General features: G+C 54.1%; 2 protein-coding genes across 2 annotated transcripts in view; one reads left to right on the plus strand and one right to left on the minus strand.

Annotated features, from left to right (window-relative positions):
- Positions 1-20,199, plus strand: part of Sulf2 (sulfatase 2) — a 45,013-nt gene extending 24,814 nt beyond the window's left edge. Inside the window, exons 3-20 of the mRNA XM_013024374.1 lie at positions 1,610-1,761; positions 5,667-5,836; positions 8,576-8,726; positions 9,657-9,832; positions 11,175-11,303; positions 12,061-12,117; positions 12,688-12,817; positions 13,299-13,494; positions 13,660-13,888; positions 13,966-14,062; positions 14,418-14,512; positions 15,033-15,092; positions 15,370-15,539; positions 15,707-15,849; positions 16,940-17,063; positions 17,623-17,656; positions 17,824-17,877; positions 19,254-20,199. Of these exons, the coding sequence (XP_012879828.1) occupies positions 1,610-1,761; positions 5,667-5,836; positions 8,576-8,726; positions 9,657-9,832; positions 11,175-11,303; positions 12,061-12,117; positions 12,688-12,817; positions 13,299-13,494; positions 13,660-13,888; positions 13,966-14,062; positions 14,418-14,512; positions 15,033-15,092; positions 15,370-15,539; positions 15,707-15,849; positions 16,940-17,063; positions 17,623-17,656; positions 17,824-17,877; positions 19,254-19,284 (2,198 nt within the window). The 3' untranslated portion in view covers positions 19,285-20,199. The remainder of the gene's footprint in view (positions 1-1,609; positions 1,762-5,666; positions 5,837-8,575; positions 8,727-9,656; positions 9,833-11,174; positions 11,304-12,060; positions 12,118-12,687; positions 12,818-13,298; positions 13,495-13,659; positions 13,889-13,965; positions 14,063-14,417; positions 14,513-15,032; positions 15,093-15,369; positions 15,540-15,706; positions 15,850-16,939; positions 17,064-17,622; positions 17,657-17,823; positions 17,878-19,253) is intronic.
- A 2,697-nt stretch (positions 20,200-22,896) lies between these two features.
- Ncoa3 (nuclear receptor coactivator 3) overlaps positions 22,897-26,794 on the minus strand; it is a 95,992-nt gene continuing 92,094 nt past the window's right edge. Inside the window, exons 19-22 of the mRNA XM_013024316.1 lie at positions 25,899-26,166; positions 24,773-24,947; positions 24,345-24,486; positions 22,897-24,087 (exon numbers count right to left, since the gene is read on the minus strand). Of these exons, the coding sequence (XP_012879770.1) occupies positions 24,076-24,087; positions 24,345-24,486; positions 24,773-24,947; positions 25,899-26,166 (597 nt within the window). The 3' untranslated portion in view covers positions 22,897-24,075. The remainder of the gene's footprint in view (positions 24,088-24,344; positions 24,487-24,772; positions 24,948-25,898; positions 26,167-26,794) is intronic.

Raw genomic sequence — 26,794 nt, forward strand, 5'->3', positions numbered from 1 at the left:
AGGAAAGTCTATGAGACTTTTATCTCCAATGAACCACCAGAAAACTGGAAGTGGCGCTGTGGCTCAGGTGGTAGAATGTTCACCATGAGCTGAAGAGCTCAAGGACAGTGCCCAGGCCCAGAGTTCAAGCCCTCAACTGACAAAAAGAAAAAAAGAAAAGGATTGCCAAGACCACCCGCCTTGTCTGTCTGCTCATGACACAGGGTTTGCATTTTAAGTGAGCATTGTCCGTATGAAGCGAGGAAGTTGACTACTGCCAGATGAGGGGGGCTCGCGTGGACTCGCAGTGGCTCTAAAAACAGGACCGGAAGTAGAAGACCTTCACCCACCCAGCAAGCCCCCAGGCCCCTCCTGCTGACCCTCCTCCTCTCTTCCAACACCATGGATGCCCTCCACCCATTTGTGAACTTCACATGATCGGGGTCACCAAAACATGGGGTGTCCTGTGTTACTGACAGCCGTACCTGGCATCGCTTTGTTGTTGAGAAGCACCTGTGTTCCTGAAGGCAGCAGCATGGTTTTCCACTGGGTAAATGCGCAGACATGTCTCTTGCCCATCCCACGTTGGGTCTGAGTGCTGTGTCTGTCTCTGGCTGTTTCTGCTTGAATGGGTGGCAGTGAGCGTCTGACGGTGGGTGAACACGTAAACGCTGTTGTGATAGGTTAATAACCCAAGATGCAAATCACTGGGTAGAAGTAACGCATTTAAGCTTGGTAGATGTGGCCACAGCATCCTCCACCATGGGGGGACCTGTTGGGACACGCCCCTGAGTAGGACTTCCAGGGCTCCCTGATAATGTTGGGTGTTCCATTCTGCATAGAATCTGCAGCATCCACCAGCCTGAACTGGGGAAGTTACTTTCATTTGTCACCACACGAGGGCTGAGACTAACTTTTGGCTTCCGTTATGAACATGGATCACAAGCCATAGTCGACTATCAGCATAAATTGAATGTCGGTACAAGTGCAGTCTGCTTAACATCCCCCTGTTGTTGGAACTACAGCAAAATCAGACATTCTCACTCATTTCTGCTTGGAAATCATCTTTCTTCATGAGGTCTTGTTTTCTTGTTTCTTTTTTTGTTTTTGGTCAGTCGTGGGACTTGAGCTCAGGACTTGGGCGCTGTCTCTGAGCTCTTTCGCTCAAGGCTAACACTCTACCACTTGGAGCCCCAGAGCCACTTCCAGTTTTCTGAGTGGTTCACTGGAGATAAGAGTCTCACAGACTTTCCTGCCCAGGCTGGCCTTGAACGGCAATCCTCAGATCTCAGCCTCCTGAGTAGCTGGGATTGCAGGTGTGGACCACCAGCACCTGTCAAGGTCTTGTTTTGAGATGTAAAGTTTTTAAGACTCGTGACTCTGTTGCAAATGCTTCCGATTATTCTGATGCCTGAATTTTGCACTCGTTTGCTTTACCCTGCGCCACAGTTGTGATGTAACCATATGTGAATTGGGGTGTGTGGCTTCACTGATAGCCAGCCTGTTCCCTGGCATGTGCGCGTGTGGTTTTGGGCGGCGGGCACACAGTATTGCCAAGCTCAGAGGGCCGTGCCGAGGAAGCCTTCTCTCTCTGTGTTCTCACGTGGCCTCCTGATTCTGTTCCCTCCAGCCTTCTTCGGAAAATACCTCAATGAGTACAACGGCTCCTATGTGCCGCCTGGCTGGAAGGCGTGGGTCGGCCTCCTTAAAAACTCTCGCTTCTACAACTACTCTCTGTGCCGGAACGGGGTGAAGGAGAAACACGGCTTTGACTACTCCAAGGTGAGCTGTGCCCTCCCCCGACTACTCCAAGGTGAGCTGTGCCCTCCCCGGCTCCGGAGGCCCTGCAGGTCATGGCCCATCTCTGAGGCTCTGGTTCCCCTCTGACACCTGCTTAAATGCCTGACCTTAAGCCGTCCACAAACACCCTCCGCGGCTTGGGTTTTTTATCTTTCAAATAATCCCCTTGCTGACTAGAAAGTACGGGTGGAGGGGGGGGACAAGTAAGTGGATTTTCACACACAGAGCGGGACGTGTAACCAGCACCCAGAGGGACAAGCAGAGTGTCCTCACCAGCACCCCTGAAGTCCCCTGTGTGACCCCCCCACTGAAGCCCTGCCGGCAGCGGCTGGCACTGTGGATTGGTTCTGTAGGTAGCTCCTGTGCCTCACTTTGTATTGGGATTTTACATACCGTTAGATTCTTGAAAGGCGCTTCCATTCATTCATTCATTCATTTCATTGTTACTAGGCATTAGGGGTTTTCAGTTTGGAGCTATTCTGAATAGAGTTGCAGAGAATAGGTGAACGCAGGTACTTGTGGTTACAGATGCCCTGCTCAGAGCGGAGCTGCTGGGTAGTGTGGCATGGGGCATGTTAGGGGAAGGGGGGGAGTTGTCTGAGCAGGTGCTGGAGCACTTGCTCCTGGCTATAGTCAACTACCTCCAACAGCAAATTGACCAACAGAGGCAAGTAGCGCAGGAGGACAGCTTGCTGAGTCTCCACACAAGTGTATGTCTGTCTTCCCAGTCACCTACACAGGCTCCTAGAAATGAGCACTGTCTGACTTCACGCATGGGCCGCTTTGCCTGCCGGTGAGCGCACATGCAAGGAGGTGCCTGGGGTACCAGAGCCCCTTCCTGTGGCTCAGCACGTGCCGCGGGACACCCGTGTGTGATGTGCACCTGTAGTTAGCGCTTGTCTCCGCGTCACATTCCACCGTGTGGACAGACAAGTGACACCTGGCAGGACACTTCTGTGGACTCTAGGAACCTAGGCTGAGTCGTGTGGCCGGGGTAACCCTCCCCTGGGGCTTTTGGTGGATCTCTGCCTCCATCTCTCCCGAGATCCACCCAGGTAGACTCGTGGGGACCTCGCCCCAGCAAGCGGTCAGGCCGATGTTCCCTCCTGGCCAGAGCCGAGGCGTACGTCCACTGGCTTCTCATTCCTCTGATGAGAACTACTCATGGTATCGTTCCGTGGTTTTACACAGGTTTTCTAAGGATCCAGTGAGCCATGTGCATGTAACAAATATGCAAGACCCTGTAGTGGAGGCCAGGCCAGCCAAGTCAGGGCTTCTGGCTGTCTGGCCAGTCAGGTGCAGCCATAGATGCCACAGAAAGGAGTAGCATGGCTGTCCCTGTGACAGAACACCCGAGATGATCCACTCGGTAAGGGGAAGGTGTGCGTGGCTCATGGTTTCTGAGGTTGCCATCCACCATCATTTGCCCTGGCTGCTTTGGGCCTGTGGCACCAGGCAGCACATCCTGGTGAGGAGGGCTGTTCTTGTGGTGGCCAGGAAGTGATAGCTCCTCAGGCCACACCCCTAGCATGACCACGCCTCTTTGTATGGCCACACCCCCACGGCCTAGCTTCCTAACACAAAGCTCCACCCATCCCTTGACGGTTTCATACCTCCCGGGAGGGGCTCAGGCTGGGACCTGACCTGTGAGTAACATTCCCCGTCCAAACTGTGGCGCCTGTGATCCAGGGACACTTTATTTGTCCTGATTGACCCTGGGCTGTTGTTTGCTGACCCCTGGTGGTGATAATGGTAAGGACAGGAGTTAAAAAACCAGCATTGATTCTCCCAACCTCCGTTTAAAACTGTAATACATAGAAATGAATGCATCTCAGCGCCAACTCTGGCACCCCACAGCTGCGGAGGCTCCGCCATGCTGTCTGTGACATCCGTCCCTCTTGCTTTTGCTTTGTCCTCGCTGCCACCAGCCCTGCGCCTGGCTGATGGTAATAACCCAGGATGATTCTGGCCTTTATCGGGGACTGGCCTTTCCTCCTGTTCTTACAACTGCTTTCCCCATTCACCTCCCACCCCTGCCTAGGTGGGAACACTGGGGGTGGGGGACTGGGGGGGAGGCCCCACTGCCATCCCCAGCCCTGCACGGGGCCCAGGCTCAGTCACCTGCCACCCTGGTTACGTGACTGCGTCAAGATGGTTTCATCAACACACGCTGGGGCCCCCAAGGGACTCTGAAGTCCACGCGGAGGTGAGAGCCCTGCCCAGGCCACCCCGAGCCCTGGGGCCGCGGGAGCCAGGCTGCAGCTGTGCGCCTGCATCCTGCTGGGACAGGATGCCCATCGGTGAATGACCTGGCACGCACTGCAGGCCCTTACCTCACTACCTCGCGGCCACTGAGCGCGCCCCCTGCCGGCTGCTGGGTTCCCGGCGGCTTGGCTTCCCACCGTGCCTCATGCTCCAAATCCCCAAGTCCTCCCTCACGGCCCGCCTCAAGCTGAGCTTGTCCAGGCTGAACTCCGCCTCTCCTGGGCTCTTTCTGCTTCCTCTGGGGACCCTTCTCTCTGACCTATCCCCAATTTCCCAAACCAGAAGCCAGCAAGGAGTGGCTCGCTGTCCATCCCCGCCCTGCCCCCACGATCCAGGCAGTGGCCGGGCCCTGCCCGGTCCCTCCCTGCTCCTGCACTGCCCACTCCCCCAGCCTGTCCTCTGTCTCTGAACTTGTCTCCAGTGCTATGGCCCGAGCGGTGACCACCCATGGTGGGGGTGGGATTAGTATCCCCACTAAGACCACCCAGGAGGGAGGGCCTGGCAGGGGTCTTGCTAGGCCCCAGTGGCTCAAGCCTGTAATCCTCAAGAGACTGGACTCTGAGAATTGAGGTTTGAAGCCAACCTGGTCAGAAAAGTCTGAGAGACTCTTCTCTCCAATTAGCTTCCCCCAAACCCAGAAGTGGTGCTATGGCTCAAGTGGTGGAATGCTAGCCTTGAGCACAGAAACTCAAAAGGCAGCCGGGCACCTGGTAGCTCACCTGTAATCCTAGCTAGCTACTCAGGAGACTGAGATCTGAAACCAGCCTGGGGAGAAAAATCCATGAGACCCTTATCTCCAATTAGCCACCAGAAAATCAGAAGTGACGCTGTGGCTCAAGTGGTAGAGCACTAGCCTTGAGCTAAAGAGTTCAGAGACAGTGCCCAGGCCCAGAATTCAAGCTCCAGTAAAGGTGCTTGCTCTCTCTCTCTCATGCTCTCTGTCTCTCAGTCTCTCTCTCACACACATGCACACACACTCATACAATCAAGAGAACAAGCATAGAAGTAACAAATGCCCTTGTGTCTCAATTTGCATGAATCCTACATTTTTTTCCTTAGTATGCAAACATGAAGTTAGCATTTTGGTTTCACTCCTTCCTGCTTCCCATCTCCCCTCCCCCAACCTCAAGGCTCAAGGCCTCTGGTGACAGGGGGCTTAGAACCACCACACCGTATAGAAACCAAAACTCCAAGTCCTGGCTCCAGCACTTGCCGGCTGTGTGACATTAGACAACTCACTTAACATCTCTGTGACTGAATTTCCTGCTGTGAAAGATAGGGATTGCCAGGAGTCCCACTTTCTAGGATTATGAAACAAGTGAATTCAGGAGTGTTTTCGAGGGGTTGGAGGTGTGGCTCAATTGGTAAAGCACCTGCCACTGGGCAAAAGCATCCGGTACTGAGTTTGAGGCCTGGTCTCGGACCTAAAAAGAAGCAGAAGAGTTCTTGGCACAGCCCAGGCGCTCAGGAGTACGTCTTTTCCTGCAGTGAAGGAGCGAGCTTCGCCGCTCTGTATTCTGCACTCTCTTGTTTATTGTCTGCCTGCCCTAGACAGTCATCACAACGAGGCCATGACCTGGGTGCAAGTCCACCGCCCCTCACCTCCTCCCGTCTCCCTCCAGGATTACCTCACAGACCTCATCACCAACGACAGCGTGAGCTTCTTCCGTGCCTCCAAGAAGATGTACCCGCACCGGCCCGTCCTCCTGGTCATCAGCCACGCCGCCCCCCACGGCCCCGAGGACTCTGCGCCCCAGTACTCACACCTCTTCCCCAACGCATCCCAGCACATGTGAGCCTCGGGCTGCTGGGGGGGGCGGCGGGAGGGGGCGGGGCAGCGGGAGGAGGCGGGGCTTTTCACCACCGTCACCAAGTGCCTGGCTGCGTCTTCTCTGGTGCTCCTGGCTGAGGACTTAAGGCACCCTGGCCATGGTTCATAGTGCTGGCACAGTGCTGAGCCTCGACCAGACACAGACAGGAGCTGGGGACGGAGGCCGGGGTCCACGGCCTCTACCTGGAGGCCCACAGCCTCCGCACGTGCGGCTTCTTTTCCTTTGTGGGTCTGTGCATTCAGTTTCCCGCGTGGTCACACCGAGAAGTGACACACAGGTTCCCGAGGCGGCCAGCTGCTCAGCGGCAGAGCTAGGGTTCAAACCTAGCCTCCTACACACTTGCCTCCCTCCATCCTCCACCCAGCCGATGCATCTTTCTGGAAATCTCCCTGCCTCAAGCTGCCCCCTGCCAAGCAGTGACCCTGTGACACTCTAGGGGACACAGGACAGGGCGATTTGGAATCTGCCCGAGTATTCGGGGTGTCTAATTTCCATTCCGGTCAGCAGCCGTCGCCGTGAACTCCCTGCTGTAATTACTTCTTGATGGCTCAGGGGAGGCTAAGGCTGTGCGCTAACCCGCCTGTCCCTGCTCTTCTGGGAGGAGGAGCGACAGAAGATGATGAGCTGCACTGTGGGCTCTGCGGCCTGGCCCCCCTCCATACACACAGGGAGCCTCCCCCTCCCCTGCTAAGGGCCCGTGACCCCTCCAGCCCCGAGGGCCCTGCGGGCCTGCTGCTGGGCTGTTTGACACTGCCTGCGCCTTTATTGCCCCTTTGAGATGGAAATGACAGAGAATGAACGTGAGCAGGAACAGCACAGCCTCCTCTCTGCCATGATTTGGGGGGGGAGGAAGCCCCATCTCTGGGGTGCAATCATTCCCAAAGCAAAACTAAAGACCGCAATAGTCTACAGCTAGGACACAGATCAACACAAGTGGACAGATACACCCTGAAGAGCACATCCAGGCACACAGACAGACACAGGCCACAGGCAGACGCACAGCAGACGTGCACAAGGTGCACCCCACTGAGGACCCTGGGCTGCCCTCCTGCCGGGTTCCATGCCTGCTGGTCCAGGCTTCCCTCCCCCCCTGTGGCGACACACGGGCCAGGGTGACAGCCGGGGGTGGCAGGTGCACCACAGGAGGGCCACCTTGATGTGCCCTTGCTGTCCCCTCCAGCAGCAGGGAGGGGATGTCCTCTAGACTTCGGGGACACGGGCACGCGGGCAGCCCGCAGTGCTTGGGAGGTGAGGGCTTCACACCTTCATCTAACACCCCAGAGAGCTCAGCCCAGCGCAGGGGCCCATGCTGCCAGCCTGTGCGCCCCCATAGGACCGGCCGGGCAGCTGCGGGCCCCTCCGTTCTCTGGATCACAGCGGCCACTCCCCAGTCTGGGATGGCCAGGAAGCACACGTTTCCCCACTTCCCTTTGCCCCCAGCCCCCAGCCCGGCCCTGGGCCCAGCAGCCCCGCACACCCACCCCAGTCTGGGCATGGAGGGGAGGCAGCCTGCTGTCGGAATGTACTGAGGTCAGGCCTGGCCAGCCGCAGGGGACAGCAGCAGCAGTTTATGGAATCAAAGGACGCCTGGCCCCCGGGCAGGATTTAGCAGCAGGAGGTGGAGGATCAGCCAGGGAGGTCCCGGAGGATGGAGGCTGCGCTTCCTTCCCTGCCCGCCGTGGTCAGCTGTGACTGTGCTCTTCCTACCCCAGACCTGCTGATCGTCAAGGCAGAGCTCTGCTTCCGGAGCCCACTCCACCTTCGCCCCCCTGGCCCGGGTCTCAGCCCTCCTCCAAGAATCCCTTTGTCTTCAGGGATGGACGTTCACCCTTATTTTTAGCTCAGACCCGGGTAAAGGTGGGATCTGAGGGACCCGGTGGGCAGTCCCCTGCTGTGCCCTGATCGCTGTTGTGTTTTGTTTGTGTTTGGGGGGACAGTCACTATGAGGGCCGGAATGGCCTCCCCTGTGGAATGCTGGGACTCTGTCCTTTGGGGAGGGGGCTGCACACGGTGGCAGAACCCCCCTGGCCCGCCAGAGCCTGCGTGGTGGTGGGGTCTGGGTAGCCGAGGTCTGTCTGGGGGCCCAGCCTGAGCTCAGGAGTTGGGAGGCACCCTGGGTTTAGGGAGGGGGTCAGAGGTTACAGGGTGTTTCCCACCCCAGGAGCCCTCAGCTTCTGTGGGCTTGTCGTGGCAGAAGTTCTGCTGGGGCTCCCGTGATCGAGGGGCCCCCACACAGGTGTCCAGGAGGTATGGTGGCCATCTCAGCCACTGGTGGTGGAGCCCCAGGCTACCTTGGGCCTCTGTCCCCCCTCTTCTCTCCCGGGGAGGATGCAGCGTGAGGAACCCATGAGCAGGCGCACTGCTACCACGCAGCCGGAGACCCGGGGCAAGTCTGCCCTTCTCTGGTCCTCCATTTCCTTAGGAAATGAGACTAAACCACACACCCTGGCAGCCAGGGTCCTGGGGTGACCGTGTGAGGCCATGACAGTCACGAGTTCAAGGCCAGCCTGGGCTACAGAGCAAGAGACAGAACACAAAACCTACAAGTGATGGTGGAATGACGGTGATGGTTAAAGAAGGCGGCATGTCCCAGCTGTGGGCCTCAGTGCAGGACATGGGGTGGTGGGGTGGGCAGGAGGGCCAATCCCCGGGTCCCTCCATCCCCTGCTCTGGCCTGATCACCCTGTGTTTGCTGCCAGCACGCCCAGCTACAACTACGCACCCAACCCGGACAAGCACTGGATCATGCGCTACACGGGACCCATGAAGCCCATCCACATGGAGTTCACCAACATGCTTCAGCGCAAGCGTCTGCAGACGCTCTTATCAGTGGATGACTCCATGGAGACGGTAGGCCACGCGCCCGGGAGCCACACCCCCAGAAGCCACGCCCCTGTGAGGCCACGCCCAGGACAGAATCCCCATCCTGCAGGGCTCAGCCCAGGGAACTTAGCAGTGGCCCTTGGAGATCCAGGGTACCTGTCCATCTAGGGAGACAACAGAGCCATCCAGAAGGAGCCTCGGCCATGAGGTGCCAGTCAGTAGCCACTGCCGGTTACATCCAGCTTCTTGCATACATTCATTCAACATTTACGGAGAGAGGCAGAACAAAATGACAGGCATGGGGCTGGGAAGGGGGCTCAGTGGTACAGCGCTTGCCTTGCATGCATGAGGCCCTGGGTTCAATTCCCCAGCACCGCATAAGCAAAAAGAAAAAGAAAAAAAAGCCGGAAGTGGCACTGTGGCTCAAGTGGTAGAGCGCTAGCCTTGAGCTGAGAGCTGAGGGACAGTGCCCAGGCCCAGAGTTCAGGCCCCACAACCGGACCCAAAATGACAGGCATGTCCTGCTCTTTTGGGGACATCCACAGGGAAATGAAGGAGATAAGATGAGCCAGTGGCTCATGTCTGTAATCCCAGCGATTTAGGAGGCTGAGATGTGAGGATGGAGGTCTAAAGCCAGCCCAGGGAGGAAAGTCTGCCAGATCGGATTAGCCATTAAAAGGCTGAGGCGTGGCTCAAGTGGTAGGCAGCCAGCTGTGGGCAAACAAGTCAAGTGAGAGCTTGAGGCTCTTGAGTTCGAGCCCCAGTATTGGCACAGAGTAAGAAAAAGAGGTGCGGGGTCCCTGCGGAGGGAGGGAAGGGCTGTAGTTGCTCATGGACAGTCCTAGGGCGGGGTCTGGGCCTTGCCTGGGCCTGGGCCTGGGCCTGGGTCTCCGTCTCCAGCACCGGGGGCAGTGGGGGCCTTGTCTCCGCCTCCTCAGCTCTGGGTTTGCGCTGTAGATTTACAACATGCTGGTGGAGACGGGCGAGCTGGACAACACCTACATCGTGTATACCGCCGACCACGGCTACCACATCGGCCAGTTTGGCCTGGTGAAGGGCAAGTCCATGCCCTATGAGTTCGACATCAGGGTCCCATTCTACATACGGGGCCCCAACGTGGAGGCTGGCTCTGTGTGAGTACCCCGCCCCACCCCCTTCCCTGCTGCCCCTGGCGCCAGCCCCCCCCCAGGGCACACAGGACCCTCAGCGCCAGTGCAGCAGCCATGGCTTCACACAGAGCCTGCGCAGAGGGGTCCCCAGCTTCCGCTTCCATCCCAGGCTCGGCAGCTCCTGACAGCCAAGTGGACCCCTCTTCCCTCAGCCAGCCATTCTCCTTGGCTTATCCTTTGAGGTGACCCAATCTCCAGCAGAGGTCTGTGAGACAGAGAGGTCAGAGATGAGTCAGGGGATCCTGGTGATAATGTCCGTGGATCAGCCTGAGTGGGAGGCAACGCTCCCTGCATCTTGTTTGAGGCTCGCAGGCCCTGCACGTGGCCCTGAGCGCGTGCTGTTCCAGGCTGCACCTTGGACATGAAGACACACATTTCACCTGTCAGCCAAAACTCCTTGTGCTGCAAGTGGAAATGACCTTTACCCCAGATAAGGCAAATCAATTAAGATGACCACGGGTGGATGGAAAGCCTGGCCTGGAAGCTGTTGCCGCAGCTCCAAGCGTGAGCTGTGGCTGGGAGTGGCGGACACCACCACCCCACCCTGCCCGTCCACCCAGTCTCCAACTCTACGCAGAGGCTTCTGGCCCCTCGTTTACACGGCTGCTGCCCACCTTCCCCCCCAGCAGGAGCAGGACATGGCAGGGGTGGGGTACATTAAAGGCGAAGCAGTCCACCGACACCCTGCCCTGGTGCTTGTGGGCACCACAAACTCGCCAAGGTGCGCCATCTCACAGTGCGTACATCAGAAGCCCAGGCTGGCGTGGTCAGGTCACTCAGAAGCCTGGGACCTCCCCCAGGCCGGGCTGGCCCCGGTGGCCCTGCCGCTCCACTGTGGGCCAGTGGAAAGTGGGACAAAGGCAAGAATGCCAGTGAGTCGGGGTGCAACACCCCACCACGCCACCTCAGGAATGGCAAGGCCAGCCTCACCAAACGGGCCATTTGGTGACAACCCCACAGATGTCCCAGGCTGGGGGCCCCCGCCCCACGGGTAATTGCCGACCCAAGGGCTCCAAGCTGAGGGACCTTCCAGGGACCAGAGCTGGCTAGGACAGGGCCAGACTGTGGAAGGGACTGGGGCTGGCCCAGAAGACCTGGGGGTGGGTGGCTGTAAAGCCGGAAGGCTTTGCAGATGGGGACAATGCTGTGGCGTGTGTGACGCAGCAGGGGTGCTGTCACCTGCATTGGGTCCACAGTGGAGCTGCTGAGGGTGAAGGTGGCACCTCTGCCCCCAGCAGCCCCGCTCTCAAGCCAAGCCCGGCCATCACCTTCTCCACGGCCAAGTCCCTATTCTCCCTGCCCCTAGGAACCCCCACATCGTCCTCAACATTGACCTGGCCCCCACCATCCTGGAGATTGCCGGTCTGGACATCCCCGCAGACATGGATGGAAAGTCCATCCTGAAACTGCTGGACACGGAGCGGCCAGGGAACAGGTAAGGAAGAAGCGGGAAGGGAGGGCAGCCTCGTAGCCCCATCTTACCATCAGGGAACGTGAAGCCCAGAGAGTCTGGTGACTTTTCCACTCACACTGTAGCTTGAATGACAGTGAGTGACGTGAAGGGCAAAGTGGCATAATGGCAAGAGAACCGGGCAGAAAAAATACAGGCAGGGACCAGAAAGAACAGGAGCGGCCCCTGGTGGCCGGCATTGGAACTGCACCAGCAATGGCTTTCCAGGTGTCATTGTGACCTTGGGCTTGCTCTGAGCCCTTCCTCCAGCTGGGATCACTGAGGGACATTGGCTTAGATGCCAACACATCTGGGAGTAGGGGTGTCAGGTGGAAAGGCCCCCTCTGGGTCCAGTGTCACCACCTGCAAAGTGGAAAAGACCTTGTCATTGCATGAAACATTGCTGTTACGGGAGCCCAAGTAAAGGAGAAAGAAGGGAGCTGGGAGGCCCACAAAACAGTGTGGCTCACCCAAATGCAGCCCATAGGGACATCTAGAACTACAGCCTGCTGATCTCCCACCTCCTGGGAGCTGTGTTTATGTGTATGCATACGCACTACACACTGGTGTAACTTAGGGCAGCTTAGACCCATGGCGCTGAGTCTGAAGAAACAGCTCTGCCCAGAGCCTGGCCTGGGGACTTGCAGTGCCCACCCAGCTCGGGCAGCTCAGGGCTCCGGCCCTGGCAATGCAGGACACAGAAACCTCTAGGTAAGAATCTGCAAATCCGTGTGTTCCCCAGGTTCCATTTGAAAAAGAAGCTGCGGGTCTGGCGGGACTCCTTCCTGGTCGAAAGAGGGTAAGTGCTAGCTTGAGGGTGGTGCCAGCCCGGGGGCCCACAGGAGGGAGACGGAGCCGTCCACACCCAGGGAGATGCAGAGCTCATCCCTGCAGGCGCTCACCCCCCTCAGACAAGCCGGATGGGGCCCGTCGTGTCTTCACTCCCAAGGCTCCTATAAACAAGCTGCCAGGCACTGGTGGTTCACACCTATAATCCTAGCTAATCTCAGGAAGCTGAGATCTGAGGATCTGATGATTGCAGTTCAAAGCCAGCCTGGGCAGGAAAGTCCGTGAGACTCTCATCACCAATGAACCACCAGAAAACCAGAAGTGGTGCTGTAGCTCAAGTGGTAGAGCACTAACCGTGAGCTGAAGAGCTGAGGGACAGTGCCCAGGCCCAGAGTTCAAGTCCCTGCAACTGACAAAAAAAAAATTGCAACTGCCTGGGTCTACCCAAAACCATGAGCTCTGGGCAGGGCACCCACATTCCCCACAGGGAGGCTAGGCATGAGCCGAGTGGCGTCCTGCCCCGGCCAGTGCACACTGCCCAGGACTCCTGCCAGCTTAGCCGGCCCTGCGTCTCCCACAGCAAGCTGCTGCACAGGAGGGATGGGGACAAGGTGGACGCGCAAGAGGAGAACTTCCTGCCCAAGTACCAGCGTGTGAAGGACCTGTGCCAGCGCGCCGAGTACCAGACGGCCTGCGAGCAGCTGGGGCAGGTGAGACACTGGCTGGTGCTTTGGTTCTCCGGGCGCTGCCAGCTGTGCCCCGTGATACCCACCAATGGCAGTTCCTGTCTCCAGCTGAGGTAGGAAAGTCATAAGAAGCATTCTAGACAAGCCCAAGAAGAACAGTGAGTGCAAAGGCCAGGTGGCGGCCACATGCTTGGGCTTTGGAAGAGGTCGGGCAGGAAGAGCAGGTGCTGATGAGGCCCCAGGGGAAGGGCGAAGCTGGAGCGCGCACGGGCACAGAAGCTTGGGTTCCAGAAGGCAGTCAAGAAGGTTTTAAGTGGGAGCAGCCCATCTGGGCTGCACGTGGGTTTTAGATGCAGATGAGCAGCTAAAGCAGTGACGGGAGGTGCCGTGGGCATCTTGCTGGAGGAGATGGCAGCCGCAGTTGGGCTGCCAGCCGAGGCCCTGGAGAGCGGCGGGCGGGGCAGGGCGGCTGGGCCCTGGCACCTGAGGTCCGGTGCGCTTGCAGAAGTGGCAGTGCGTGGAGGACGCCTCGGGGAGACTAAAGCTGCACAAGTGTAAGGGTCCCGTGAGGCTGGGCGGCGGCAGCGCCCTCTCCAATGTGGTGCCCAAGTACTACGGGCCGAGCAGCGAGGCATGCACGTGTGACAGCGGGGAAGACCAGCTGGGCCTGGCCGGACGTCGGAAGAAGTTCTTCAAGAAGAGTAAGTACCGCTCAGCAGACCATCGCCGCGGGCTGGTCTAGCCACGCACCACGCGAACCCCTGGGCAACAGCTTCCCCTTGGAATCCCAGGGCCCAGGACGTGGGTGGGCAGCCCTTCCCTGCCCCCCCTCCCCACAACCCAGCCGCCCTTCCTGACACCCACAGAGTACAAGGCCAGCTACACCCGGAATCGCTCCATCCGCTCGGTGGCCATCGAGGTGGGAGGCACGGTGTACCACGTAGGCCTGGATGACGCGCTTCCGCCCCGCAACCTGACCAAGCGGCACTGGCCAGCCGCTCCGGAGGACCAAGAGGACAAGGACGCTGGGGGCTTCAGTGGCACTGGAGGCCTCCCAGACTACACAGCCCCCAACCCCATTAAAGTGACCCATCGGTGAGCATACAGGGCAGACGGGAGGCACGGGGCTGGGCCCCGGAACTGGCCTCTGGCTCATTCCTTCTCTTGAGCAGGTGCTACATTCTTGAGAACGACACGGTCCAGTGCGACCTGGACCTGTACAAGTCCCTGCAGGCCTGGAAAGACCACAAGCTGCACATCGACCACGAGGTATGCCAATTGTCAGGGCCAGGCTGGAGGCCAGGGCCCCCGCCCAACCCACAGCCCAGGGACAGGCGCCAGGGCCAGCAGGCGCCCACTAGACAGATTGGTCGGGTCACAGCCACCCTCTACCTTCATGGCAGCCACACTACAGCTAGACTTCTGCCAGCCTGGGAGCTGTGTGGGTGCTCAGAGGGCTTGGCTGGTTCAAGGCCAGGGCTGGAGGACTTAGTGCCTTCCCTGGAACCTGGCTGGAGGAGGAGGGAGTACACCTTCTGCAGGGGGAAACGGGGCCCCCTCCTTAATATTCACAAGGTCATCGTGCCCAGGGGTCCCCCAGCCTGCTCTTGCATTCCTCCCTTAGATCGAGACCCTGCAAAACAAAATCAAGAACCTGAGGGAAGTCCGTGGTCACCTGAAGAGGAAGCGGCCGGAAGAGTGCGACTGCCACAGGATCAGGTGCAGAGAGGGCAGAGGCCCCAGAACCCTGGGGATGCACCCCTGGGGTCACCAAAGAAACAGGAATGCCAGTCCTCCCTCCTGTCAGCCAGCTGAGCCCCGGGACACCCCTCAGGTGGCTGGGAAGCAGTGCTGTCTGCAGCACTGACTGGAGACAGGTCAGGGGTGAGGAAGGGGGGTGGGGAGGGGAGGGGGGGATCCAGGCCCGGAGAGGCACCTCTGCACGCTACCCTGGGAAATTGCTGGGCCCTGTGGCTCAGGGGCCCCTGGCAGGCTCTCTGTGCTGATGTCCAGTGGACATCAACCCACATAGCTAAGAACGAGCTAGGATTTAAACTACAGCTCACACGTGGCCGGAGGCTGCTGGGCTGGACAACTTTGCAAAACTCAAGTCCAGTACAGGCCTTTGGCCAGGGGCTCCTGGCACTGCCACTGCCCCACAGAGCAGAGATAGGAGCGGGACCTGCCAGCCGGCCCTGCACACTCCTGACACGCAGGGGGTGGGGGGCTTATGTTGCAGTTACCACGCTCAGCACAAAGGCCGCCTCAAGCACAAAGGCTCCAGCCTGCATCCTTTCCGGTAAGCCCCTCCTGTAAACTGAAGCACATGGGCAGGGGAACAGAGGGGGCCCCCTGGGGTGCTGCGGGGGTGCTGCAGCCTCATCCAGCAGGGCACCCGGGGGCGGGCCTGGGGCGGACGTGATTTGCCAACCCCTCCCCGGGGCTGCTGCCTCAGGGCTGCCTGGAGAGAGAAGGCCTGGCTTCTGGTTCCAGCTCTGCCCTGGACTTGAGGCCCCGTCCTGGGGGGACAGCAGGAGCCAAAGCTGGGGGTCACACGTGGCTCTGGGTGCCCGCAGGAAGGGGCTGCAGGAGAAGGACAAGGTGTGGCTGCTACGGGAGCAGAAGCGGAAGAAGAAGCTGCGCAAGCTGCTGAAGCGGCTGCAGAATAATGACACCTGCAGCATGCCGGGCCTCACGTGCTTCACCCACGACAACCAGCACTGGCAGACCGCACCCCTCTGGACCCGTGAGCAGGGGCGTGGGCGGGCACAGGCCAGAAGGGGAGAAGCCCCCCGCGCTCGTGTGCTGGGGCATCTCTGCCGGAGCTCAGACGCGGGTGGCAGGCACCGCGGTCACGTGGCCCCGGCTTCTTCCTGCAGGCACCCTCAGGCCTGCTCTCTCTTCCCTTGGCAGTGGGGCCTTTCTGCGCATGCACCAGCGCCAACAACAACACCTACTGGTGCCTGAGGACCATCAACGAGACCCACAACTTCCTCTTCTGTGAGTTCGCAACCGGCTTCCTGGAGTACTTCGACCTAAACACTGACCCCTACCAGGTACGCACACCACCCATGGAGAAATAGGGCTGCTGGTGAGACCCCCCCTGCTCCTGGGTCCCTAAGACAGGAAGGGAGTTGTGAAGCAGTCTGTGCGGCACGGTCCTGCCGCCCCCCTCGGCCTCTGTCCACTTCCGGGAGCCGCCACGGGGACCCCAGCCCGGGGCACACAGCAGGCCTGCGGGGACCTGCAGTGATTCGCGTGACGCTGCTCATCGGGCTCTGCACACCACTCCATATTGGGGCGTGGTTCAGGTGGCACAGTACCTGCCTAACCCACATGAGGACCTGAGTGGGAACCCCGTGTCCCCCCTCCCCAGAAAAAGGTGACCTCGATAAACAGACTGAAGTGGCATAAGCACCGGAGTGTCCCTGGCCAGGGCAGTCCCTGTGTGCCCGCCTGCGGCCTCTGTGACCCTGGAACGGAGCCAGTCTTTTGGAAAAGCTGAAATGTGAAATGTGACTCAGACATCAGCGGATCTCGCCTGGTCTGCCTAGAGCATCCCAGAGGCAGCCGGCCATTCTTCAGCCAGCCTCAGCCTGCATTTTACCCAAGCAGGGAGCAGAGGCCATAACCCAAAGCAGGGCGCTGAGGCAGGCATCTGTCAGCTCCCCCCACCCATCACCAAAAGCTGATTTCTCAACAAGAGGGGTCCACAGTGCTGTGAACAAAGGCTGCCGATGGCCCAAGGCTTGAAGACCTTTCCTTTTTTTTCTATTTTTGGTTGATCATGGGGCTTGAACCCAGAGCTTGGGCACTGTCCCTGAGCTCTTCAGCTCACGGCTAGTGCTCTACCACTTGAGCCACAGCGCCACTTGCAGTTTTCTGGTGGTAAGAGTCTCATAGAGTTTCCTGCCCAGGCTGGCTTTGAACCAGCATACTCTGATCTCAGCCTCTTGAGTAGTTGGGATGACAGACATGAACCCCCGGCTTTGAAGGCCTTTTCTCTCCATGCTCTGCGTCTCCTGAGCAATGGCTTAGCAGTCCACCATGACCTCTGCAAGTGTGTGTTTGTCTCTTGATACTGATACTGGGGACTTTTTTGCTGGTTGGAGACACTTGGTTGATGGCCTGTCTTTTGCCAAGCAGCTGATGAATGCGGTGGACACGCTGGACAGGGGAGTCCTCAATCAGCTGCACGTGCAGCTCATGGAGCTGCGGAGCTGCAAGGGGTACAAGCAGTGCAACCCCCGGACCCGGAGCATGGACCTGGGTGAGTTGCCCCGGTGTGCCCCTGCAGAGCACGGAGCGACCACAGGGAGGCCCTAGGGGTCATGCCTGCCTTGAGTGTACCCCCAGTCCCTGGAGTTACATGTGGAAAGGTCACAGGCAGGCACATCAGGGCACTGGTAGCTCACGCCTATAATCTTGAGCTACTCAGGATTGTGGTACAAGCCCAGTTTGGGCAAAAAGACTCAAAAAAAGGACTAGGGCGGGGAATGTGGCTCAGTGGTAGAGTGCTTGCCTAGCATGCATGAAGCCCTGGGTTCAGTTCCTCAATACCAGATAGACAGAAAAAGCCAGAAGTGGTGCTGTGGCTCAAAGTGGTAGAGCACTAACCCTGAGCAAAAGCTCAAGGGACAGTACCCAGGCTGAGTTCAAGCTCCAAGACCAGCAAAATAAGGACTAGAGGTATGGCTCATGTGGTAGAGCACCAGCTGAGGGAGCAAGTGTGAAGCCAATTACCAGTACCTCCTAGAAGGCTGTTGCAAAGTTTGTCCTTTTACCATATTCTAGCTGTTGCTAATTTGTTCATTTCTCCCCTCCTCTAGGACTTAAAGATGGGGGAAGCTACGAGCAGTACAGGTATTATTTGTTACTGAAGCCTGAGGGCTTATCTCGTGTCTGTGAGGCTTTGAAAAACTGCCCTTCCTCCGCCTGCATGGCCCACCATGTATCACCTTCCTGTGTGGTTCTCGAGGGTCACTTTCTTTCAGGTAATGGTTAACCTTCATTCTCCTTTTGACATCCAGGCAGTTTCAGCGTCGAAAATGGCCAGAAATGAAGAGACCATCTTCCAAGTCACTGTAAGTATTCTCATTACCCCTCCGCTCCCATGACAACAGGGAGACACAAGGCTATCAGTATCCTATCAGATACTGTGTGGATGCAGTTTATATTTTAGATTAATACTTTGTCCAACACATTGCTGTTTTCCCTAACAATCCATGCTTCCTACACCTGAACTGAGACTTAGATATTAGTCCTCAGTCATCTGGAAGGCTGCAGCTGCAAACGCGGTGACGCATGCTGTCAGCAGAAGCGTGGCCTCCTTGTGTTGTTTCCAAAATGCCTGCACTAAGCACCATCTCTCCCGGCTGGGGAGAGGCTTCCAGCCACCTGGGAAGTTCCCCTCACTCCTGAAGAAAGCAGTGATCTGTTCCCTACATGAGTGGGAGGTGCAGGGTGCTACGTCTTCTAATTCATCAAAGAAATCCAAAAATGTAGATTTATGTGGGAACTGGGTGTGTGGGTACAAGGGGCCTGGGTTTGAATGCAGGGCCTCGCCTCCTGCCTGCTAGGTAGGTACTCTATCACCTGAGCCACACCTCCAGCCTAAGAATGCAACTAACGTGACATTGTGTCAAACTCCCCTTGGGGAGCTGCCACCTATGGTCTACTTATTTCCTTCTTTTCATGCATAAAACCCAGGTGGCTAACAGGACAGTACCAACGGGCCAGCTAAATATTTATTTGGTGTTTCCAAATTTACATCACATCCTCCTCAGAAACTATTCTTTTTTTTTGGGGGGGGGGGTTGGTCGTGGGGTTTGAACTCTGGGCTTGGGCGCTGTCCCTGAGTTCTTCAGCTCAAGTCTAGTCTCTACCACTTGAGCCACAGCACCACTTATGGCTTTCTGGTGGTTTATTGGAGAGAAGAGTCTCATGGTCTTTTCTGCCCAGGCTGGCTCAGATCTCAGCCTCCTGGGTAGCTAGAATTACAGGTGCTCGTGAGCCACCGACACCCAGCTCTATCCAAATTCTTAACTGCCATCTTCACCAGCTACTAAGGGGCAGGTGAGCAGCTAAGAATTGAAAATTGAGTCCATTAGGGAAGCAACTCTGTTCTGAGTGACCTAGAAATAACCTTTTTCAGGAGCCATGCCAACATAGCTCTAGAACTGATTAAGAAATCCTAAGCACGGCTGGGTGTCAGTGGCTCACACCTGTAGTCCTAGCTACTCAGAAGGCTGAGATCTGCAGATGGTGGTTCAAAGCCAGCCCAGGCAGGAAAGTCCATGAGACTCTTATCTCCCAATAAACCAACACAAAAGCCAGAAGCAGAGCTGAGCAAAGAAGCTCAGGAACAGTACCCAGGCCCTGAGTTCAAAGCCCAGGACAGACAAACAAAACCTTAAGTAGCATGACAACCAAAGGCTGAGATGTCTGTTCTGTTTTACAGGGGACAACTGTGGGAAGGCTGGGAAGGCTAAGAAGCAAAGAGATGGACCTCCAAGACCAGAGGCCTTACCTAACTGGACAGGCCATGAAACCCATGCAATTCGCAGCAGACCTGGGCTTGAGGCCCCAAGGCCTGAGAGACAGCCTGCTTCAGTCAGTGTGGGAATCCTGGAGGACCACTGTCAGGAGCAGAGACTTCAGGAAGTCCATTCTGCCTGGGCTTTGCTTTGGATTATACCTCAGCAGCTGCACAATGAATTTTCATATCAAAGTCACCACTAGCCCTCTCTGCAAGGCTCATAGGGAAAAAGAAGAGAGAGAGATGTTCAGTGAGGCTTCCGCCAGGGGGTGAAAAGTCATGGAATCCAAATCCTCGGGCAAGACAGCCCTGTTCAACTCATCCCCCTGTTGTATTTCGTCACAAGAAAAGGAACTGAAAAGCAGATGGGCAGCTCACAGATGCTGAAAGCAGCATGTGGAGCTTGGTGATGAATGAAGAGCACAAGAAAAGTGACATTTACCTAGTCCCAATGCCCTGGCTGCCTCCAAGTCCAAGGAAGCTGCCTTCACTGTATATATGTGACTATTTACATGGGACCAACATGGGGTTTCCTACTAGATCCCCCTAACAGTTCCCAAGTTTCCAGACAGGTGGTGTCGGTCTGTGAGTGCTCTGTGCAGGGCCAAGGTCGGGGGAAGACCCTGGTGCTGTGCACACTCTGTTCCTGCGGACACCACCCAGCACTCATCCTGTGTCCAGCCCAGAACTGACATTTTTGTAAGGTACTGGAAGGAAACCAAGTCGATGTATGTCCCATGTTTTAATGACATTGTATTTGTAAATCAATTTTGTAGTGTAAGTACTGTCGTATGATGTTCAGAATCCCAGCCGATGACCAACCGTCGGTATGAAGAAAACCTGGGATTTTGTAAAAGGCCATTCTTGGGAGTTTTTGCTGTCTTTGCCTTTTTTTTAAGCAGTCAAGAAACTAACAGTCATCATCTTTTTGAAGGAGATGCCTTCAGTGTGGAGGATGTTTAAAGATGAACAGATGGTATTACATTTGCCATACAACCTCACAGGTGAGGCTCAAGCCAGACCAGGTCTGAGACTTCATTTTGGAACTACATTCCTCAACTGAGTAATAGCTCCTCTTGGCCACACCTCAGCTAGTTGCCTGTGTAGGGGGTAGTTTTAACCTGGTATAGCATGTTGTGAGGGTTCTAAAAGAGGAGGTATGTATAGTTCACCAGTAGTTCAGGAGATCTCAACCGAAGTTCTCAGGTTCCCATGCTCATGTAGCAGTGCCCCAAACACACCCAGCCCCTAGGGAGAAAAATGGTTTTAGTATCACAGAACTGCTGCTGCAATTTAAAATAGGCTTCTTTAGCCTCCCCTTTTACCTTTAAGCCAAAAGTGAGGAGGAAGAGGAGAAATCATGCTCTTGGGCTCCAATGTTAAATAGAAACCTTTATTTACAAGGACATCCAAAATGGTCAGAAAAGCAGTCACAGCTTGCTCCCCCATCTCATCAGTCATCCCGCATGGCCTAGATTCTTTGCAGTGTGAAGAATGACTTCCATTTTAAGCAACACTTAATGTACACTTGATTGAACCCAAATTCATTCTTAATAGTCTAAGTTAATTCCTGAGAATTTAAATATTGCTCAGAATGACATTTCCATCTTCTTTAGACACAATGTATTAGAAAGGAAGAGAGAAAAGAGGGAAGAAAGAAGACAACACCTGCCTGTTTGTGAAGAGCTTGCTGTGGAGCTACACAGCTCTTTGTTCTTCTGCTGTAGGGATGCTTCCCCTTCCTACAGCATTCGCTGCTTAGGAACAAAACGCCCAGCTTGTACACATGAAAGGAAACCCACCGGCACATGGACACACATGGACAACTGGCAGTCCTTCTCTTTACTTTCCAGCTGCACCAACTCTGGATGAGAGAACTTCAAACATCAAACAGCTACCTTCCATAGTCTCTGCCCCCTTAGGTAGCTAACACTATCTAAGGTGGGACTGGGTTCTGGTATGCACCCCTTTCGATCCACATGCCAAGTTGCATTGACTGCACACCCACAATGAGCAGAAACATGTAGCTCCTTAATATCATTCTGATCTTCATAAAATATATTTTTTATTTATATATCTTTGGATTCAGCAAAGAAAAAGTAGGTACTGGAAATATCCCACATTCTAAAAGCAGATGAAAAGATTACTTATACTGTTCACCCAACAGATAACCTCCATTTATACCGGGGTAGAAGTGAGGAGAGACGGGCAGGAGTACAGAGAAATTTACCCAAACAAGAGGAACGGGCTCCAAGTAAAAACAAGTTAGCCACAGACTGCATCTATTAAAGAAAATAAAAAAATCTTGAGCTTGCACCAGTAAAATCAACAAGTAGAAAATATAAAAACTTATAATAAACTTCATTTCCCCCATACAAAAAAAGTGGGTGCTGTTGTTGCCTTCCAATTGACCTGGAGTTAAGACTGAGGAAGAATTGCAGGTTTTTTGGTGACTAAGAAAGGCAGATGCACCCTCCCCCTCTCCACACACACAGGTAGAGGGAGGAAGGCTCGGCTGGGCTTTGTCCCGCCTGCCTCCAACAGAACAGAAGGCATAGTCAGAAAAGCACAGACCAGCACAAGAGCAGTTCCGGATCTACCATGGGAGATCTACTGAAGCTGGGGCAGTGGTACAAACTCACGATATTGCACACACTGATAGATAAATAAAATCCACTCTAGTGGTGATTCTGGAAATATGGACTTCACTTGTTCTTAAGCTTATCAAAGAAATTAAATGAGCTTACATTCTGAGACATCTAGAAAGACTGGATAAATCGTCCAATTTTAAAAAGTTAACTAGCTCTTGGTTCTCACTAGAAAATGGCACCAATGCTATGAGAGACTTGATATTTACAGATATATCCTAAAAGCCCAGCTTAATTCAACTGTTTGAATCTAATTACCCAGATAAAGGTTCCCCCACTGCAAGCTGCTAGAATGGATGGCAGGAAGGCAAAGAGGAAATGGAGGGGTAGAGGAGAAGTGCAAAAGCGCTCAGGTCAGAATTGGCAGCTCTGGGTTCTGAGCCCCGGAAGAAACAACATGACACTGTATTTGGACAACTGAATACCACATAAGCAGAGTGACAAGACAGTGGGTGGATTCTACCTGACTTCAACGCAAACAAGATCTCACTCAACTGGATGGAAAGTGAGTAACAGGGACTGCTTGAAACCCAAAAGATTTGAAATCGAATTGCTTATTTCCTTACTTCCTGTTTTTTTTAAATTTTTAAGCTCATTTCCCTATATCTATTCTTTCCCCCCAAAAGTAACAAAGTGCTTCATTCTCTGGGAGAGGAATTTTAAGAATTTTAAATGCTTTCATCTAAACAAATGATCTCTAAAAAAACCATTTAGGTGCTGGTGGCTCACACCTGTAATCCTAACTCAGGAGGCTGAGATCTGAGGATTGTGATTTAAAGCGAGCCCAGGTAGAAATAAAAATCCCTGTGAGACTCATCCCCAACTAACCACCCCAAAACCAGAAGTGGCACTGTGGCTCAAGTGATAGAGCACTAGCCTTGAGCAAAGAGGTTCAGAGACAGCGCCCAGGCCCTGAGTTTAAGCCCCACAACTGACCTTACCCCCCCCCAAAAAAAACCCAAAACAGACAAACAAACAAACAAAAAAACGCATTTAGATCAAGAGATTGGTAAGAGTGAGGCCAAGGCTGGGAGAGGAAAAGCTGTGGACGCCATGCCTCTTCCAGCCAGGAGATCGAGGAGCATTGCTTCTGTTGCAGCCTCGGCACACGGGGCTTATTGAAATTGACAAAAGTTAAATACTTAAGCTTCATGAACTCTGTAAAAATGAGCTGATGTGACCTACAAAAAAGGTATATACATATTTTACATAATACAATATCTTAAAGGTCATATTTACAAAAAATATTCACAGAAACACTGCGAAATTCTGATTCAGAATGCAGTACCTGGCCTTGGGTTTTCAGTTTATTTTTAAAAAGCATTATTGCTCTACCATATAGGCAAAGGGTGACACCAGTACTTTTTTTTTAATGTTTTAAATCATGGCTCCTGTCCAACAAATAAGTGTTGACAAAAACCAAGAATGTGGCTCACCATTCCTCAAGACCTCAGGAATATTGCATTTTATCCATTATTTTTTTTTTAATAAAGTGCACTCAGCTGCACGTTAGCATATGAAAAATTTGCCACTGCTGCAATTAAACACTGTCATCTCATTTCCCTTCTGCAAAGCCATTTGACTTCAATGACAAGTCCTGGGGTGTTTCAGGGCATCAGGGCTTAATGAAAATCTTTATGGGGAGGAAACCTAGGACAACAGCGAGAGACAGCACTCAACACCATCAATAAAGGACATGAATATGGAAATGCCAACGCCACCACATAAAAGGGCAAACGCAGACCTACTTGATAGAAACCAAAACACTAAGGGCCAGGCCTATACTCTATGTCAGACTGCTGCTAGAGAAACCCCTTGTGACCAGGAACCCCGCCCCCCTTCTCTCCAGAATCAGCACTGCTATGAAGCAGAAGGCTGAAAACACTGGTTTGGAACACGATGGTGCACACAAGTAAGGAAACAGGTAGATACTGCACTTCAGCTTCAGGTCCAGTCCTGATCCAATGGCATTACTTGGAAGACTGTGATGAAGCTCAAGGCTGGTTGGTGCTTCCAAGCTAGATGCATCACCTCCTGATGACCCTATGCAGTATCCTTTGGGCAGTGGTTTCCTTAGCGGTCCCAGTATAGAGAGGTCAGCAGTACTTCTGTTAGAAACAAGAAAACCTGGGTAAAATATGCTCAACACAATAAAGAAAACCTATATCTAGCACAGGATTTGCCAGGTGCCCCAGCTAAAACACATAAGTATCCTCATGGCTCAGGACCTCAAAACTATTTTTTTCAGTATAGTTCTAGACCCAAGGTGAATGGTCCTGCCTAAGACCTTTAGATTATAATGGGGGCTCTGGTTCTCTGCAGAGGAAGACAAGAGTCTTAAGGAAGGAAGGAACAAACTCCATACCTGGTCAGGCCCCGTGGGCATGCCGGACATAGGCATGGAGCTCATGGTCATCTGTCCCAAGTGGCCACTGCTGCCGTTCATATGCACCATGCTATATGCAGCAGCACCACCCTGGTGAGCAAACTGCTGCTGCGGAAAGGCGCTGAGAAGAGAGAAGCATGTGAGAACAGCACACACAGGACCTGGCACAACTCTGTCCCCATACTTAAGCAGAAACAGAGAGAAAACTTGTGCTTCTACTCTTCATAGCTACTCTTCAGTGCACATTTTAACCAACATATGCATACAGTCTAAAGCACTTGCCACACGTCATGCCACACATCTCACTTCCAGTAGGAACTCAGACCGTGTGCTCTCTCCATGCAGCTAGTATGACTGGAAATGCAGTGTATTCTGGGTTTCTGCATTAGGATGTCAGTCATCTTTACCTGTTCCTGGCCAGGTTTGCTGATGGCCACCCCTTCATTTCTGAGGACTGGTACATCGGTGCAGTCTGAGGGTGCTGCATCATGGGGTTCTGGGAGGAAGCCATCCTTGATGACATCATTGCATTAGGGGGACTAGACACTCGACCAAAGGCTGGATCTGGTTGTTGACCCATTCCTTGAAGAAAGCAAGAATAAGAAATTGCAATGCTCAAACACTAGCAACTTGGAACCTCCAGGTTTCCATAGCAGCCTTCTGCTCTTTTCTGGAAAAAGGGTGGGAGGAAGTATTAAGTACAGAATATAAAGTAGCAAATCCGAGTGCTGGTGGCTCACTCTTGAAATCCTAGCTAGTTAGGAGGCTAAGATCTAAGAATTGTGGTTCAAAGCCAGCTTAGGCAGGAAAGTCCATGAAATTCCAATGAACTCCAAAAACCAGAAGTGGTCCTGTGGCTCAAAGTGGCAGAAAGAACACTAGCCTTGAGCAAAAGAGCTCAGGGACAGTGGCCAGACCCTGAGTTTAAGCCCCACAATCGACAAGAAAAGAAATGGTATCAAAGCTGTCTCCCAGTTACTTACTCGGTAGTTACTTACACAGAATGCTACCCTGTCTAGGTAATTTGCTTTCATGACCACTGCACATGAAAGCACTTCCTATTACTAACCCTCTGGAGAAGGCAGAAGCAACTGCTCCTGAGGGCTGGGATGAACCATGACATCCTAATCCCTACCATGTCCCTGGAACCTCTCAAAGGCTGAGCTGAAATGCATTTAAAAGCCCACACTATATTACTCTCACTGACTTAACAAATGTTCACAGACTCACCATACTGGGAACATGTAAGAAGGGATGAGGAAGAACTCTGTAATCTTTCTCATAAATGAAGAGATCGTTACCTAAAAAAAATAAGGCCTGTCTGAAAAAATAACTGTAATAGAGTACGTTTGCCTCAATTTCCTGGGCACTGCAGCAAACCTCTTTGTTTACCATCATTGGTGATTAATTTTAGTTCTCTTGTGAAGCAACAAGATGAAGTGAATAGTGTTCAATTTTTCACATACAAGAGGCCTGGTGAAGATACACCCTTAGTAATGGAGCTTGGAGGAAGACATACTCAGTCTAATTTACCATAATTTGGTGGATATGGAAACTGCTGGGGCGGCACTTGTGGCATTGCAGATCCTGTCAAAACTCCATCCATGCTGGGGGAGGCAGTGACATTCGGAGGTGGACTAAAGGCCTGGCTTTGCTGCTGCTGCTGCTGCTGCTGCTGTTGCTGCTGCTGCTGTTGCTGCTGTTGCTGCGTCATCATCATTGCTACCCTCTGTTGTCGGAAGTGATGACTCAGCAGCTCTCTGCTGCGCTGAGCGACCATCTGGGCATTTAGAAAACCCTGCTAATGCCCAAGAAAGAACACAGTTACATGTGTAGAGTGAGAACAACCAGTTCCATGCCAGCAGTGCCCACAACACTCCAGAAGCCTTTTGTACTAATTATGAGAAAAAGGAAATGAACGATCCTTTATGATAAAGGCTGTCTGAGCCCAGCATGCTGACATGCACCCCGTCCCAGCACTTGGGAGGCTAGGAGGAGCAATGGGGATTGACTGTGCCCAGGAGTTTTTAAGGCCAGCTGGGCATCAGTGAAACTCTTGTAAAGAGAACAAGGATAGCACTAAGAATCTGTTGGGGTAGAAGGAAGGGCGCACATCCACCTCCCCACTTAAAAAAAAGGTGGGGGAGGCTAGGAAGGTGGCTCAGTGGTGGAGTGCTTGCCTCTCAGCATGAGGCCCTGGGTTCGATTCCTCAGCAGCACTTAAACAGAAAAGGCCAGAAGTGGCACTGTGGCTCAAGTAGTAGATCGGTATCCTTGAGCTGAAGAGCTGAGGGACAGCGCTCAGGCCCAGAGTTCAAGCCCCACACTGACCAAAAAAAAAAAAAAAAAAAAAAGATGGGGTTATACTCAAGATAAACAAGGACCTCAAAAGATCTGGTGATCCTTAAATCTCTTGAAAGGAAAGAACA

The sequence above is a fragment of the Dipodomys ordii genome, unplaced genomic scaffold, assembly GCF_000151885.1.
Source record: "Dipodomys ordii isolate 6190 unplaced genomic scaffold, Dord_2.0 Scaffold75, whole genome shotgun sequence".
NCBI lineage: Eukaryota > Metazoa > Chordata > Mammalia > Rodentia > Heteromyidae > Dipodomys > Dipodomys ordii.